Below are 15,726 nucleotides of genomic sequence, written 5' to 3'. Positions count from 1 at the left end.
TTCTCCTAAAAACCTACTTGTCTTTCCTAAATAAGCCTATTTGTCCTAACCGTACAAGCCTTTTGCCAACTCTCTTTCCCCTCAGGTATACAAGTTACAAATTCAAATCACCCCTTTGAGCGACTCATCACTAAGCATCCCCACAAATACACGTATTGCACATGATGATCTTTCATCGGTTTAAATTGCAAGCCCCTGGAACTGAACCTAAGAGGATAGAGGGAAAGTTGTCTTTCCTCCCTGACATCTGGGTCACCAGCCAGAGACAGCACTACCAGACACGAGGCTTCAGACCTCTATGCAGAGGCCATGTGAAGAGGGTTGGCTCCAAAGTGACAGAGCAGGCCTCAGACCCCAGGCCTGTGGCTTGAACAGATGGAGACAGGATAGCCAGACCTCTCACGGGGTAGTCGGGAGACTGGAGTAAATGAAGTCACATTTACAAGGAGTCTGGCTCCCAGTGCTTGCTCAATGACTGTAATGACTTACAAGGGGATGTTATTTGCAGTTGTCTGGGGACACACAGCAAGGTAAAGGCTCTGAGGGAAGGGACCCCATTTTCTACTCCTCTGAGCCCTCCACTATAGAAGCCATTCTATTGTCTGCATGCTTGGCTTCCCCACTATCTAGGAAGAGATTCTGTTCCACCTCACCCCCATGCAAGGTGTTGGGCTCTACCTGGGGACCCAAGCCAACCCTCCAGTCATAACAATTAGTCAAGGACAGCCACCTGATTGACCCAGGCCAGCCTTCCCTAGAAACATCGGGGGGATTCCTTTGCCTTTGTGTCCTGGGAGGAGGAAGTGTGGGGCCTGGGGTGGCCCAATGGGCCTGTTTCCTGCCATGGAGAGAAAGCCTGGCTCCTATTGGCTTATATCACCAAGAGGACAAATAGGGAGGTGAGAGAGAGAGAGAGAGAGAGAGAGAGAGAGAGAGAGCGCACCCTACCGGACTAACATCCACTCCCATCATGCCCAATGCCCAGCACGGGGCACGCACCTGGCTGTGAACCGATGAACGCACGACCATCAACACTGGAGAGTGAGGCCAGCTGGGGAGCAGGGCTCCGGGAAGCCTGTCCCACCCTTCCAGATCCTACTGACCTGCTCACACTTTAGTCCAACCAACGCACATTTAAGGAGAAAGAAAGCAACAGAATGCTCACTGGAGGCACCCAGACGGGAGGCCACAGACCATGAAAGAGAGCCTCTGGTCTTCCCCAGACTCCCAACCCTCCACCACTCCCGCCCAGGCCTTCTCTCCTCACCCCTATTCCCAGGCCAGAATCTAGAAAGGGAGAGACAGTGGCGAGGCCAGCTCTTGGGGGAGGTGGGGGAGGTCCCACCACTTAGTCGCTTAGGATGGTCACACAGCCAGAATCCAGGGGTGTGTCCCCAGTGAGGTTGCTAGCCTTCTAGCTTCAGGAACAAAGACGCAGCCCGTAAGTCGGACGGGCCACCAGACTCCCTGCCATCCCTGGGAAGCGCTTTCTACCTGGGACCCTGGCCAGGCCTCAAGCCCAGAGAATAATTATAACATGTACCTTGATGGAAACTATGTGTCCAAAGGACACTTTTCGCCTTATCTGAATCTGATTCCACGGAAGCTATGTTACGACTGAGAACCGGATACTTGATAACAATGCAAAGTGTCTATAGATGCACGAATCTCTTCTACCCCATGAAAAAGCCGATTTCGTTCTCTGTTTGCACATTCATTTCAAAATCCCTGATCGTAAATGTTTCCATGCTTAGGGTTCTCTTCTGAAAGGGTGGTTAACACTTGCCTGGTTCCCTCCCTGATGAGTTAGTAAACTAAAATCTTTCACACTTGCCCGCTTTTATTTCTGTATGAGCGTCAGGATTTGACCTTCTCCTGAAAAGTATCCTTTAGCAAACGGAAGGACTCTGGGGCTGTGAATGGGGTCTGGTTCACCGGCTCACACTCCTGGGGTCTTCAGCCCCCGCTCTGGACCCAAGACCCAGGCTCCCAGCACCTGAGGGCTTCCTAAGGGTTCCCCTGCCCCCACCTGCTGGCTCCAGGGGCCAACCCTGCTTTCCCACTGATGGGATCAGTACTAGGCTGTGTGGCCTCAGGTTGGGCCAGCCATCTATAGAGTGTGGGTGGGAGGTCAAGGGCTCCAGGGAGGTGGGTGTGTCCATATTCATAATCACCTGCCCTGCCTCACCAACAGCCCAACGTGGTAGCCTTTGCTCTTAAGAATCCCACACGTCAGGCTCCTTAAGGGACAGAAGAATTCATATCCCAACAAAGAGGAGGCCGGGGCTCAGTCCTCCCCTCCCTGGGGCTCAGTAATTGGATCTGACTTCTAGCCCCACCCCCTTTTCTTTACAGCCGTATTATGGACACAAACCTGCTACCTTTCTGTCCCCTGTTTCTTCAACGACCCACTCACCCGCTCCACACATACCCATCACCCGTTAGGGGTCCAGGACTGTGCTGTGTGCAGCTGGGGCTCAAAAAAAGTATAAGACAAGACCCCAACCCACCCCTTCAGAGGCTTAGACGAAGGACCACTTCTACACACACACAGACAGTACAGCTCCAAGAACAATGAAGGCGGGCCGGGGTGGGCCTCTTTGGCGTGCCGATTATTTTTTTGAACATGTATCTATTTTTGAGAGAGAGCAAGTGTGCGTGGGGGAGGGGCAGAGAGCGGGAGACAGAGGATCCCAAGCAGGCTCCGAGCTGTGAGCACAGAGCCCAATGTGGGGCTTGAAACTCACGAACCCGTGAGATCACGACCTGAGCCGAAAGCATGAGTCGGCCGCTTAACCGACTGAGCCACCCAGGCGCCCCATAAGCAGCTTTTTTTTTTAATTTTTTTTTTTAACATTTATTTATTTTTGAGACAGAGAGAGAGAGAGCATGAACAGGGGAGGGTCAGAGAAAGAGGGAGACACAGAATCTGAAACAGGCTCCAAACTCTGAGACATCAGCACAGAGCCCGAGGCAGGGCTCGAACCCACGGACCGCGAGATCATGACCTGAGCCGAGGCCGGACGCTTCACCCACTGAGCCACCCAGGCGCCCCATAAGCAGGTTATTTTTAAGAAACTGCAGGCATATGAGAAGCTCCGAAAACCCCAGTGGGAGTTACCCTTTCGTGGGAGACATTTACACGTATGAGGGAAATGTCCGCCTGTGAGGGTGTTTCGTAGCTATACCAAAAGCGGGGGATGATTCAGTCTCCGGAAACTCTTATCGAGGCAGGTGAAGACGTCAATCTGCACAACCACCTTTCTGTTCCCTGTGCACCAAACAAAGGCCCCCTTCGGGACCTGGGATCTGGCCCCCCCCACCAGCAGATTGAAGGCTCCTTGGCCAATCTTCCCGGCCTGGGATTGGGCATTTTCTCCAGAAGGGGAGTCCCAGGGAAGGCCCCTCGACTCCTGGGCAAGCAAAGCCCCTGGCCACGCCTGCCTCAGGCTCTGAATGTGTCCCAGCCCTGAACCCACTGGCCCCAGGCCCCGGGTTGCCAGGGGCCGGCGCCGATGGCCTATGGGCCCCTCAGCCTGGGGCGGCTGTCAGGCCAGCTCAGGCTTGGGTCACTGCTGGGCTAAGGAGCGAGCAGTGCATCCATCAGACAACACCAGGCCCGAGAGAAATCGGGTTCTGAGCAACACTGGTGGCCACCTCCCCCCCCCCGCCCCGTTTTGGGACGTGAGGACACTCACGATGTTCATGAGGGTGAGAACGTAGTTCTGCACGTGCTCCTTGCCGTGGAAGCGCACCACGGAGTCATCCACCGCGAGCAGCACCTCGATGCTGTAGCTGCCCGCCTTGGCATGCCGCCGCTTCCGCTCCCCGTCGCCCAGCTGGTTGCCCACCAGGCCCAGCAGGTTGGGGAGGTCGCCCGGGCCAAAGGCTGCCAACCGGGATGGGAAGAGAGACAGAGGTCAGAGCCACAGGAGAAGCTGTCGCCCGGAGGCCGCCCGCCAGCCCGCTGTGCCCCGTCACGTGTGCCCTCTTCCTGCTTCTGTACGAAGCCGACTCAGCGTGAGGGTTCCTCCCACACCTGCCACCTCGGAGGCACAAGCCCTTTTCCAGGAGCCAGGCCACGGCTGAGGCTTTGGGGCGAGGAACACGGAGAAGGGGGACCTCGCCTGGACTCGCAGGCCTAGGTCCCAGGTCCCACTCAGCCCTATCTTCCCCGCGTGACCCAGCCCTGCCCCTTCACTCCTGTGACACAGGATGAGCCCTCCTTGATCTCTCACCCAGAAGCTTGCTGTCAAAATCAAATGTGGGGGGCGTCTGGGTGACCCAGTCGGTTAAGTGTCCGACTTCGGCCCGGGTCATGATCTCGAGGTTCGTGAGTGGGAGCCCTGCATCGGGCTCTGTGCGGACAGCTCGGAGCCTGGAGCCTGCTTAGGGTTCTGCGTCTCCCTCTCTCTCCACCCCTCCCCTGCTCGTGCTCTGTCTCTCTCTCCGTCTCTCAAAAATAAGAAAACATTAAAAAAATTTTTTAAATCAAACAGGGCAGTAGGTGGGAACTTCTCAGTAAAGGAAAAGAATCCTGGCGTTACTGTAGCCCATGCAGGGCATTTTAGGGACCCCTGGATATGTCCCCTCAAGTCCCTCTCTTCATCATCGCCAGCCCCCCAAAATTTCATCACCACTGCTTTGCCTTTTGGCAAAAAGCAAAAGATGCATTTAACTAGGAGCTATGAACTTATATAATCTAAGCGTTGTCATACTTTTCCTATAAAGGACCAGATAGTGAATATTTTATGCTTTATGGGTCCTACAGTCTCAGTCAGCTATTCAGTTTGGCATAAAAGTAGCCACAGATAATATCAAAGCAGACCAGGGTGTCTCTGTCCCAGTAAAACTTAATTTCCGGTGCTGGGTGGCTCAGTCGGTTAAGCATCCAACTCTTGATTTCCGCTCAGGCCATGATCTCAGGGTTTGTGAGTCCAAGCCCCTGGCAGGATTCTGTGCTGACAGTGGGGAGCCTGCCTGAGATTCTCTGTCCCCTTCTCTCTCTGACCCTCCCCCCCACGTACCTGTGTGCATTCCCTCTCTCTCTCTCTGTCTCTCTCTCTCAAAATAAATAAACTTAAAAAACACTAATTTCCCATGGTGGGCCTTAGTTTGCTGACCTCCAGTCTAATCCAATCCAATCCAATCCTTACAACTCTCAGGTTACTGCCCCCAATACACAGGCAAACAAACTGAGGTCCAGAGTAGCTTGTCCAGGTCTGTCTGAATCAAGACACCAGGCTTTGAAGCATCACCACCGGTGCTGCTACTTAGAGAGGTAGCACCTTAAGTCGTTATCAGTCATTTGCACCATAGTCTGAATAAACTGCAGCAACATTTGTTGGGGCGGTGGAGGTGAGGGTTCATGAGGACACGGTGGGAAAAGCCAATGAAGGGGAGCAGAATTTGCCACCCCAAAATACGTCTCTGTGGTGTGAGGATTATTTCAGGCTGATTATTTTTAAGAAACAGCAGAGGCACGGGGCGCCTGGGTGGCGCAGTCGGTTAAGCGTCCGACTTCAGCTCAGGTCACGATCTCGCGGCCCGTGAGTTCAAGCCCCGCGTCGGGCTCGGGGCTGACGGCTCGGAGCCTGGAGCCTGTTTCCGATTCTGTGTCTCCCTCTCTCTCTGCCCCTCCCCCGTTCATGCTCTGTCTCTCTCTGTCCCAAAAATAAATAAACGTTGAAAAAAAAAAATTAAAAAAAAAAAAAAAAAGAAACAGCAGACACGGGAAAAGCTCTGGAAATTGAGAAGTGACCCTTTAAGGGAAATCTCCATTCGTAAGGGGGTCTCCCACCCTGCACCAGGAAGGAGGATGACTCTAAATCTCTGGAAACTCTTTATCAATAGAGAGGGAAATGACTTAAATGCACATAACAACCTTGCCCGTTTGCTGTGTTTTCCTGGTAACCTCCCAACAACTCATCGCTCCTTCCCACTCACCAACGTTTTCTTTTGTCTTTAGCTGATGTTAGGGTGGTGGCTTGGACCATCTGGGGGAGTTACTCAATTTTCCTGAGTCTCTCCCACATACACAGAAGGTATCCATGTAATTAAACTTCTGATTGCTTTATCTTTGTTAATCTGTCTTTCATTACAGGGTGCCTCAGCCAAGAACCTAGAAGGGTAAAGGGAAAATTCTTTTTCCTCCCCCACACTAAGAAAGTCGGATAAGAGGCTGGGGTCTCTTGAGAAGACTCCAAAGCCTTAACATTTCAGGATTCCCCTCCATTCTACCCTGAAGTTCTGATACTTGTTCAATTAACTTTTCTTTTTTATTTTCTTTTCTTTTCTTTTCTTTTCTTTTCTTTTCTTTTCTTTTGAGAGAGAGAGTGAGTGGTGCAGTGGGGGAGAGGGAGAATCCCAAGCAGGCTCCTCCCTATCAGTGCGGCTCAAACTCACGAACCATGAGATCACGACCTCAGCCAAAACCAAGAGGTGGATGCTTAACCAACTGAGCCACCCAGGTGCCCCAGACCATTAATTTCTGAGAATATCCAGTTATGCGAGAATCCTCCAGAGAGGTGGGACAGGAACTAAGGATAGGAAAATGCCCACCGATACGTCCCCAGCATGTCTCAAGGGGAATGACTGCAGGAGGGGCCTCATATTTACTTGGTGGGTGGATGGTAGGTGAGTGGGAAAGGTGGGAGCCCCGCCCTTGAACCCACTGCCTCCCCTGGGTGACAGAGAAAGAACCAGATGGTAACACTACAGTGACTTCAAGGCCTACAGGAGGACTGACTAGGGAAGGCTTCCACACCAAGACCCAAACCAGGACTGGGGGGTTGACAGAGGCTTCTGGAGGAGGGGACACCTAAGCTGGGCCAGACGGGGAGCGGGAGACAACCTGTTGGAACACGGGGAACAGAGGGTCCCCAGCAGTGGGAACTGTATTAGCAAAACCCACTGTGAGCAAGTGTGGGGTGAAACCATCCACAATATGCGTGACCCTTGGGGACGATTCAACAGGTACCTTGGCAGAGACCCAAGATCTGCCTCTAAGCCTCTATCGATATGGATACTTCAGGAACTGAAATCTGAGGACAGGGCAACAGGGAACCACGGGACCCCGCTATGGTTTCTTTTTCTCTTCCCTTTGGTTCGGGGCTCTCAAGTGCAAAGGAAGGAAAGCACTAGACTGAAGGGTTGGAAAAGCGTGTGAGCACTGGCTGAGTGGAGAAACCAGAAACACGCGGCCAGCCCTCCGAGTGATGCACAGCCTGGGGAGCCGGGCTCGGGCCGGTGTCGCCCTCACTAGGCCTGACACAAGCACTCTCGGCGGCCTGGTGCCTGAGCCCAGAGGCAAATGCCTGGGAGAGGGGAAGGAGACCCCCCAGGAGGGGAGGAAAAGGAGCAAGCGCTCTCTCCACGGAGCAGGGAGACTGAATAGCGGCCACTCCCAACATGTGAGCGGTGCCCACAGGTTGACAGACTGCAAGTGAAAGGTGGACGTGACCCCTCACGGCTCTCCCAGCCACAGGCCTGTCAAAGGGAGGCTCAGAGAGGTCACCTGACTCATCCCAGGTCACACAGAAAGTTAATGGCAGAAGCCCAGAATGGAAACCCAGGGCTCCCACCCTCACGTGATCACGCCCTCTCAGGGCCCGCCCGGATTTCCCTCCCAGCAAAAACAGTGAGGATCACTGGGCAGGGCCTACTGACGTCAACCATAGGCCCTGGAGAGGTGCCCCCCACACCCTCTTCTGTCTCTCAGGCCAGAAACAGGTAACCTTCCAAGAGGGGAGGGTGGGGGCGGCAGGCCCCCCGGGGGGGGGGTTTCCGGAAGCCCACCCAACACGCCCCACAAGAATGTGAAATGGTGCAGCCGCTCTTTCAAAGCAGTTTGGCAGTTCCCCAAAAGTCAAATATGGCGTTTCCACAGGACCCAGCAATTCCACTCCCAGTTACATACCCAAGGGAACTGAAAACATACATCCGCACAACAACTCGTCCGTGAACGTTCACAGCGGCGTTATCCTAATCACCGAAAACCGGAAACGACCCACGCCGACCCAGAGGCGAAGGGATAAACAAAATGTGGTGTATTCGTGCAGTGGAAGACCACCCTGCCACCAGAAGGGGTGAAGTAATGCCACGAGCCACACGTGGCTGAACCTCACATGCGGGGCGAGAGAAGCCAGTCCCAGAAGGCCTGCGTGATGCCGTTTACGTGAGCCGTCCTGAGGCACATCCATAGAGTCAGAAGGTAGGCTGGCGGTCGCCAGGGGGTTGGAGAGGGGGAAAAGGGGAGTGACTGCTAATCAATGGGCCACAGGGCTTTCTATGGGAGCGACAGAAACGTTCTGGAATCAGATAGTGGTGATGGGTGCACAACACTGTAACCATAGTAAAAATCCACTGAAATGTATACTTGAAAATGATTTAAATGATGGCTTTTATCTCAAGTTAAAAAAAAAAAAAAAGAGGGGGCACCTGGGTGGCTCAGTCGGTTAGCATCCGATTCTTGATTTCAGCTCAGGTCATGATCTCGTGGTTCGTGAGTTCGAACCCCGTGTTCACGCTGATATCACAGAGCTGGCTTGGGATTCTGTCTCCCTCTCCGTCTTCCCCTCCCTCACTCACTCCCTGTCTCTCTCTCAAAGTAAATAAAAATAAACTTAAAAAAAAAACCAAAACAAACGCTGGGGTGCCTGGGTGGTTCAGTCGGTTGAGCGTCCGACTTCGGATCAGGTCATGATCTCATGGTTTGTGGGTTCAAGCCCCACATCAGGCTCTGTGCTGACAGCTCAGAGCCTGGAGCCTGCTTTGGATTTTGTGTCTCTCTCTCCGCAACTCCCCCACTCGCGCTGTCTCTCAAAAAATGAATAAACGTTTAAAAAAAATTAAAATAAATCAAAACAAAACAAAACAAAAGCAGCAGCACTAGCCCCAAGCCCCAGCCTGGCAGGCTTCCCCTGAAAGGATGGGCCGCCCTGCTGTCTGATGCCTGCCCCCCCTCCCTTGCCACAGAGCTGGAACTCTGGCCACAGGTGCACATGGCCCCGAGGCAGACTGTTCCCTCCTCGGGCAGGACCTGTAGGGTGGTAAGGGGTTATTGAGAGCGGGACCATGGGTTGAGGAGGGAAAGGGCAGCATTTGGAGCACGGCAGCATCCAGGGCACAGCCCCTGAGGCCCAGGCAGTGTCCGTGGGGGAGTCTCTGAGGGGTTGGGTGGGGACCAGCTAGACCTGGAGATCCAGCCAAGGGAATTTCTACCTCCAGACTCTGAAGTTTAGTGTGCCCCCAAGTTCATTGGCAAATGTCAGATACTTCTCCAGTGGAGCCCAGGTGCCTGAAGCCCTTCCACAGGCCACAGCTCAGCTCGAAAACCAATCTGATGGGTCTTCTGACACCTCCTCTCCTCCCTTGAGGAATGCCAGACATATCCTGGGGAGTGGCAGAGCTCATGTGAAGGAACAAAGACTCGGTATCTGTCCTCCAGGAACTGCCTCCCCACCCCCACCCCCCAGCCTATTTGGGACAAGAGGAAGTCCTGGGAGAAATCCAGGGGGCTCGAGGGTCCAGGAGAGGGGACACCTGAGCTGGGCTGACACTTGGGCAGCATGGAGGCAGACAGAGGTGGAGGAAGGTGCTTGGCCTGAGGCAGACTTCTCAAAAGCCCACTTGCTGGCAGCTAAGCAGGTTCCGACCGGCTGGCCTAGGCCTCTGAGGCATTGCTCTGTGCCAAGAAGTATACCCACCCCTGAAGTGAAACCTTCTGTCCTGATCACGAATGATAAATGGCGACAGACACACCTAGAAATGCTAACCTACTCACCGGGCTCAGACCCACCGCTGGTCTTGAAAGAACAGTGAGTGAGCGTCCCAGGTTTCCAAAACGCCCTCCAATGCCACCTGTCTTTCTAAGGAAAGACACGCATGGGCCTGAGGCATGGCATCACCCATGGGCCCATGACGTTCAGCTGAGAAGCCTGATGACGCAAGCCCCGGCAGCCTTCCTGGGCCTGAACACCAACTCTGTGAGCTCAGCGGTTTGAGTGTCCCTGCCACTGACCGTGGCAGCAGGCAGTGTGGCTGGTTCCAGGCCCATGGCCATGGAGCAGCACTTCCCCAGGGTCTCCCCAAAAGGGAGATTTATGCTTTTTGATTCAGAGCTGGCCTCAGATAAAGTGGAGCCCAGTGAGACTTGTCCTTCTTCCCAGCTACAGTAGAAGGCACGGTGCCGTCCCACTCTGCCCTTGAGATTCACCCCAGCCCCCCTCCCCGAGACTCCACCAAGTCCCTGCTCCCCCCCTCCCATGCCCCTACCCCAGACCTGCAGAGCCCTCCACCACTCAGCTCAGCCTCTGGTGCCGTGGCTTCTCTCAAGAGGGGCACCGGGAGAGCAGCTGGTACTTCAAAGGAGGTAGTGTATGTGGGGACAACTGGTTTCCACGCATTCCTTCACGCTATGCCCAATCCCACCGGGGCCCTGGCAGGAGGGTGTGGTCCACTCACGGCCAGATTCCACCCAAAGCCTTCTCACGTCCTCCTGGCCAAAGGGGGCTTTGGGACAAAGCTAAGTTGGACAATGAAGCTGGCCATGGGCCCAAGACTAGCACGCGTAGCATCCACTGGTTCATTCACGCAAGCATGGGCCCCAAGTACTGGTGGTATGCGGGCTCCTGTGCCGACAGCCAGGGTGCCAGGACACCCCTGCTCTCAGGGGCTCTCACCCTAACGTGTCACTGGTTACCCTAAGAACAATACTGTAGTAAGAACAATCGTTCACCAAACACCTGCTGCATGCCAAGCTCCATGATGGAAATTTTATACCCACTATCGCTGATACACCCGATCTTAAGAGATCAATAATAACCATCCCTACTCTACAGATTAGAAAAATGGGTTCAGAGATTTTAGTCAATTGGTTAGGGTCTCACAGCAGACAGTGTTGGAGGCAGGATTTAAAAATGGTCTGTTGGGGGGGTCCATGGGTGGCTCAGTTGGTTGGGTGACTGACTTCAGCTCGGGTCATCATCTCATGGTTCGTGGGTTCGAGCCCCGCGTCGGGCTCTGTGCTGACGGCTCGGAGCCTGGAGCCTGCTTCGGATTCTGTGTCTCCCTCTCTCTCTGCCCCTCCCCTGCTCTCTCTCTCTCTCAAAAATAAACATGTGGAGAAAAAATGGTCTCCTGGGGGCACCTGGGTGGCTCAGTCAGTCGAGCATCCGACTCTTGACTTCAGCTCAGGCCATGATCTCACGGTCGTGAGACTGATCCACGCATAGGACGCCACACTGACAGCATGGGGCCTGCTGGGGATTCTCTCTCTCCCTCTCCCTCTGCCCCTCCCCTGCTCACGCACGCGCCCTCTCTCTCTCCCTCTCTCTCTCTCAGAAAAGAAAAAAATAAATAAAATAAAAATAAAAATGGGCTCTGGGACACAAACCTACCTCTGGTGCCCTGATACCTGGAAGTCTCCCTACAAACGCCCTAAGAATTTCCTTAAGCTTCCTTAAGCCCTAAGTGGCTTCCTAAGCCACTTCCTGTGGCTCCCACCGGCTGAGTGAATTTTTAGGGGGAAGAGCTAACTGCAACCATTGCACCTTCTGCTGGGCAGGGAAGACAGCCTTCCAAAGCAATGTGGAGCCCCTCAGAGACGTCCGGAGTCCCTAGGGCCACAGTTCAGGGGGGCTCGAGTAGCTCACCCGCCAGCTGTAACGGTCCCTAAGCCCCACTGGGGTTTCTCGGCTGGTATACACGGTCCAGTCCCACCTCGCGGAGGAGAAGGCTGAGACCCGGACTTGACCGCGCGGGAGGTACGGCGGAGGCCGAGCTCAGAGACCCGCCCAGTGCCTACCTTCATTGTGGAGGTCCCCTCCAGGCTCCGCCCACTCCTGCTGGCCGACTTCCCGGCGGTACACCACGTGTGTCCTCCCGCTGGCCTCCTTCTCCTGCTGCCCCCACTCCAGGGGCTCTATGAAGTAGTCGGTGCTATCGGTGCGGATGAGGCCCGCCTGAGCCGGGCAACGCAGCAAGCGGGAGCAGAGAGGGGGGAGAGAGAAGAGGCGTGAGTACGCAGCCCGGGACAGGCGAGCATCTGTGACCGCGAACGTGTGTGACTACACGGGTGCGGACCCTTCCTCGCGGGCCTCGGGGAGCCCTGGGATTCCAGCAGGGAAGTGCGCGGGCGGGTGGTCGGACGCCGAGCAAGGGGGCCCAGGTCCATTTCGGGCAAAGCGGATCCGCTGGTACTGTGTGGTGGGGCGCTCCTGGGGTTCCACCTAACGTTTCATTTCACCAAAGGCCTCCAGAGCTTAAAGGGGGGTAGGGGGAGGCAGGAAAGGCATTGCGATACATACGCGCACACGCTGCCTCGGGCACAGAATTCCACCCCAAAGCGCCATCACACAGATTGGCCTTTAACCCCCCCCACCCCGGACAAGGCGGGGAAATTCCTACCGGTAAAGGTTAATGATCCTGCACACGGGTGCCGGTTCCCACTCCCACACAGCGTGCTATTATGTCAGCTTTAAAGCACGCGTGCACGTCCACCAGGGACGCAGTTCACGTCTGCTGACCATAAACGAGCCAGGATGGGGCACAGGAATAAACGCTCTGTTTTTAATCTATTTTTTTTTTTTTTTTTTTTGCCTGCGTCAAAATAGTCCTGTAAAAATAATCAGCTGTTGGCCTGGGAAATAAAAACATTAAAAATGCAACCTTGGCCAAGCCCCACAAATGTGTTATTAGATGAAGGCAATAATCACAGGGGCCAATGAAACACGTGTGCAGCCCCCCCCCCCCCCCCCAGCCCACACCCTGGGGTCAGCTCTATAGAGCGGTCAGACCAGCCCACCTACTACAGTGCCTGGAAAATAGTAGGCAATCCTTAATGAATTCCTTCACTCATCCCACACGTATCTACTGAGGGCCTTCTACATACCAGCACTGCTCCAGACCCCGGGAAGGCAGCTGTGAACACAAGGTGGTGAACGAAGGAACTATTTTTATAAATCTATCAGACGTTCTCCACTTGAGCCGGAGCAGCCATGCTTCTATGCAACTAAACTCCACCAGCTTTCCCACCTCCCCCGGTTCCGAGATGACTTCTTGGGGCATCTCCTCGAAGATCTCCTGAGCACGAGTCAGCAGCCACTAATCCTCTCCTGCCAAAGCTACTGCAGCCCCTCGAAATCTGGCATCCCCTGCCCTGTGTGGCCCCCAGATCTCAGCGCCTCACACGAGGGATGCAGGCTCCGGAATGATCTGCACGGCACAGGGCTGGGCTGCGAGGCACTACCATCCAGTTCGCCCCTCCTGCCCACAATGATGGACCGCACAGACCTTTCAAGATCACCAGGCCTGACCCAGTCTGAGGCTTCAATCCCTCGACAACATCCCTAGTCAGGGGGCTCTTAACTTTTGCTTGGATGCCTCTAGCAACAGAGAGCTCCCTCCCTCAAGACACAACCTGTTCTGTGCAGGGACAGTGGTGACGTTTAGTGAGCTGAAACACACTTCCCTACATTCCACCCTTTGCAAAGTCTTATTCTCGCTGGGATTAACAACAGCATCTTATATAACAGCCACTTATATTGACACATTTCACCTTTACAACAACCTTGTAAGGCAGATGCAAATATTAGACCCATTTCATGGATGAGGAAACAGGCTCAGAATGGTTAAGAAACTTGCCCAGTCACCCAGCAAGTAAGCGACAGAACTAGAATAAGAGCCCAGCTCCGTGTGGCTCTTAACCAGGAGGCTCTGTTACCTTAGGCCATCCCAGGGCCCCACTTCTGCCCCCCCGGGGGCCACTCAGCAAGGAAACTTCCCTCCCATACTCCCATCTATACGTCCCTGGGCTTCCCATCCAGTCTGAGCTTACAGAGCAAGCAGGATGTTCACATCCTACCTCTGGGCAGAGGGCTTCCCGGAAGCCAGGCCACCTCCCACGTGGATGTGAGAACAGAGGAGAAACTTCCGCACACGGCCCTAAAGGGAACGGACCCCACCATCCCCCAGGCGACTCCCAGCCTGAAAGGATTCTCACCCCACACACCATCCCCATCACACCCTCAGCCCTGCTCTGTCAGAAGTGGAAGCCCCAGGATTCCTGGGTCTGGTCCAGCCCCATGCCCACAGTCCTCTCCCCAGGCAAGAGTTACCAAACCCCTACCTGCCCATCCTGGCTAACTGGTAAGGACAAAGACCTGTGATATAACAACCTGGGAAATACGTTTCAAATCCCTCTGTGACTATGGGTCCCACCAAACCCCAGGGGTCAAAGACAGCACTTGCAGCAACGCTCCTGCTCCGTTTTGTGCATCGTTTCTGGCCCTGACAGAGAGTTCTTGCCCAGGATGGGGCGCCCCGTGGGTCTCTGAGAGCCTCCTCCTGGAGAGCGATGGGCGGGCAGGCTCAGCCACCAGATCAGGAAGTGGGCTGGGCAGCTCCCTCCCCCGTGGCCCTCGGTTTCCCCATCCACACCATGAGAGGTTTGGCGGGCTGTCTTCAGCTCTGCCTTGGCCGGGAAACCAGGCACCGCTTGGGGCAGACAAATTGGCAACGGGAACTTTCTGGCTCTCTGCCCCCTTGCCAAATTACTCCTGTCTCTCAATTTATGAGATGTTTGTATTTCTGAAAAGTGGTGGCTAATTTTAAAGAACTACAATCAAATCAAATTTCTGTAGAAGAAATCAAGAGGAAAACATATGTTGCTGGAAGGCAAGAATACATTGCCGTTTTCACCCGTACCTCCTTCTCTTCAAAACAGTAAGTTGGCAGAAATCTATATTAGAAAGGTTCTTCACGCAACACAAACAGCCAAAGCAGCTGATTATGTCCAACTGAGCCACATTCTATGCAGGCCCTCAGGCGATTCTCTCCAAATGGAAACTCTCCAGTGCACAGGCCTGGCCGCCATCAGCCAGGCTCTGGACTCCTTTACTACAGCTGCTACTGAGGGGCCTCTCCTGGGAGGTGAGTGGCGGAGGGGGACCTGTTGGACGTTTCCAGGATGGCTGGTGACGTCATTTTAGGGGCAAAGGTAATGCCTTCTGCCGTATCTTCATCCAGAGGCCTCCAGGCCATGCTATCCCAGATTTTTTAGGCCTGCTTCCTTTCAGGGGAAGCCCCAGGTCCAGAGGGGAAGTCCAGGGCTCCTGAAGGAGACGGGTCACGTGGTGATGGGGGAGGTAGGTGTTGGCGTATCCTTATATCCTGCCTTGGGTCATAATTGAGCAAGTTCAGTTGCTCATTGGTAACCGTCTGTCATCGGGATGAAGTCCCAAATATTTCAGCAGATAACGGAAGCCGCGTTATTTTAGAATGAGTATGTGTGTGTACGTGTGTATACATAAACACGTTTATTCTAAAATCGCATGTACTTGCACGTAAACCGGGAGGTGACGGTACAATAAACCAATACATCTTGGGGGCCACGGGAAGAGACCCCCAAGGACTGAAATATGTGTCCTTGGAGGTGCCGAGCTCCGGGCTTATATTGAGAAGCTCTCCCGTCAACGTCAGGTCAGGAGCAAGGACCCAGCCTGAGGTCCAGGCACGGGTAAGTGGGGGAACTCCAGGAGGCCAGCTGCAGGCCCTCCCTCTAGGAAAGGGGAGCCTTTCCTCACAAGGAGAAGAGCCTTTCCTAGTCATCCAGAGCCTCCTGGCTGTGCCCTCAGATTTGCCAACCTTTGCAGAATGCCCAGGAGGGCTTCTTTCAAGATGAGAGCCCCGACGAAGCCGGGTGAGAGGTATGCCAGGTCCCCTCTT

General features: G+C 54.4%; 1 protein-coding gene across 9 annotated transcripts in view; it reads right to left on the bottom strand.

Moving 5' to 3' along the window:
- Window positions 1–15,726, bottom strand: part of ADAMTS14 (ADAM metallopeptidase with thrombospondin type 1 motif 14) — a 115,615-nt gene that overhangs the window by 47,110 nt on the left and 52,779 nt on the right. For 8 of the 9 annotated variants that reach the window (XM_047825603.1, XM_047825609.1, XM_047825612.1 and 5 more), the window contains 2 exons: window positions 11,807–11,963; window positions 3,699–3,889 (listed from right to left, as the gene is read on the bottom strand). In XM_047825603.1, coding sequence (XP_047681559.1) covers window positions 3,699–3,889; window positions 11,807–11,963 — 348 coding nt within the window. The remainder of the gene's footprint in view (window positions 1–3,698; window positions 3,890–11,806; window positions 11,964–15,726) is intronic. The other variant, XM_047825611.1, reaches the window with a different exon arrangement.

The sequence above is a fragment of the Prionailurus viverrinus genome, chromosome D2 (genome assembly GCF_022837055.1).
Source record: "Prionailurus viverrinus isolate Anna chromosome D2, UM_Priviv_1.0, whole genome shotgun sequence".
NCBI lineage: Eukaryota > Metazoa > Chordata > Mammalia > Carnivora > Felidae > Prionailurus > Prionailurus viverrinus.
This window is presented reverse-complemented; position numbering and strand designations above follow the sequence as displayed.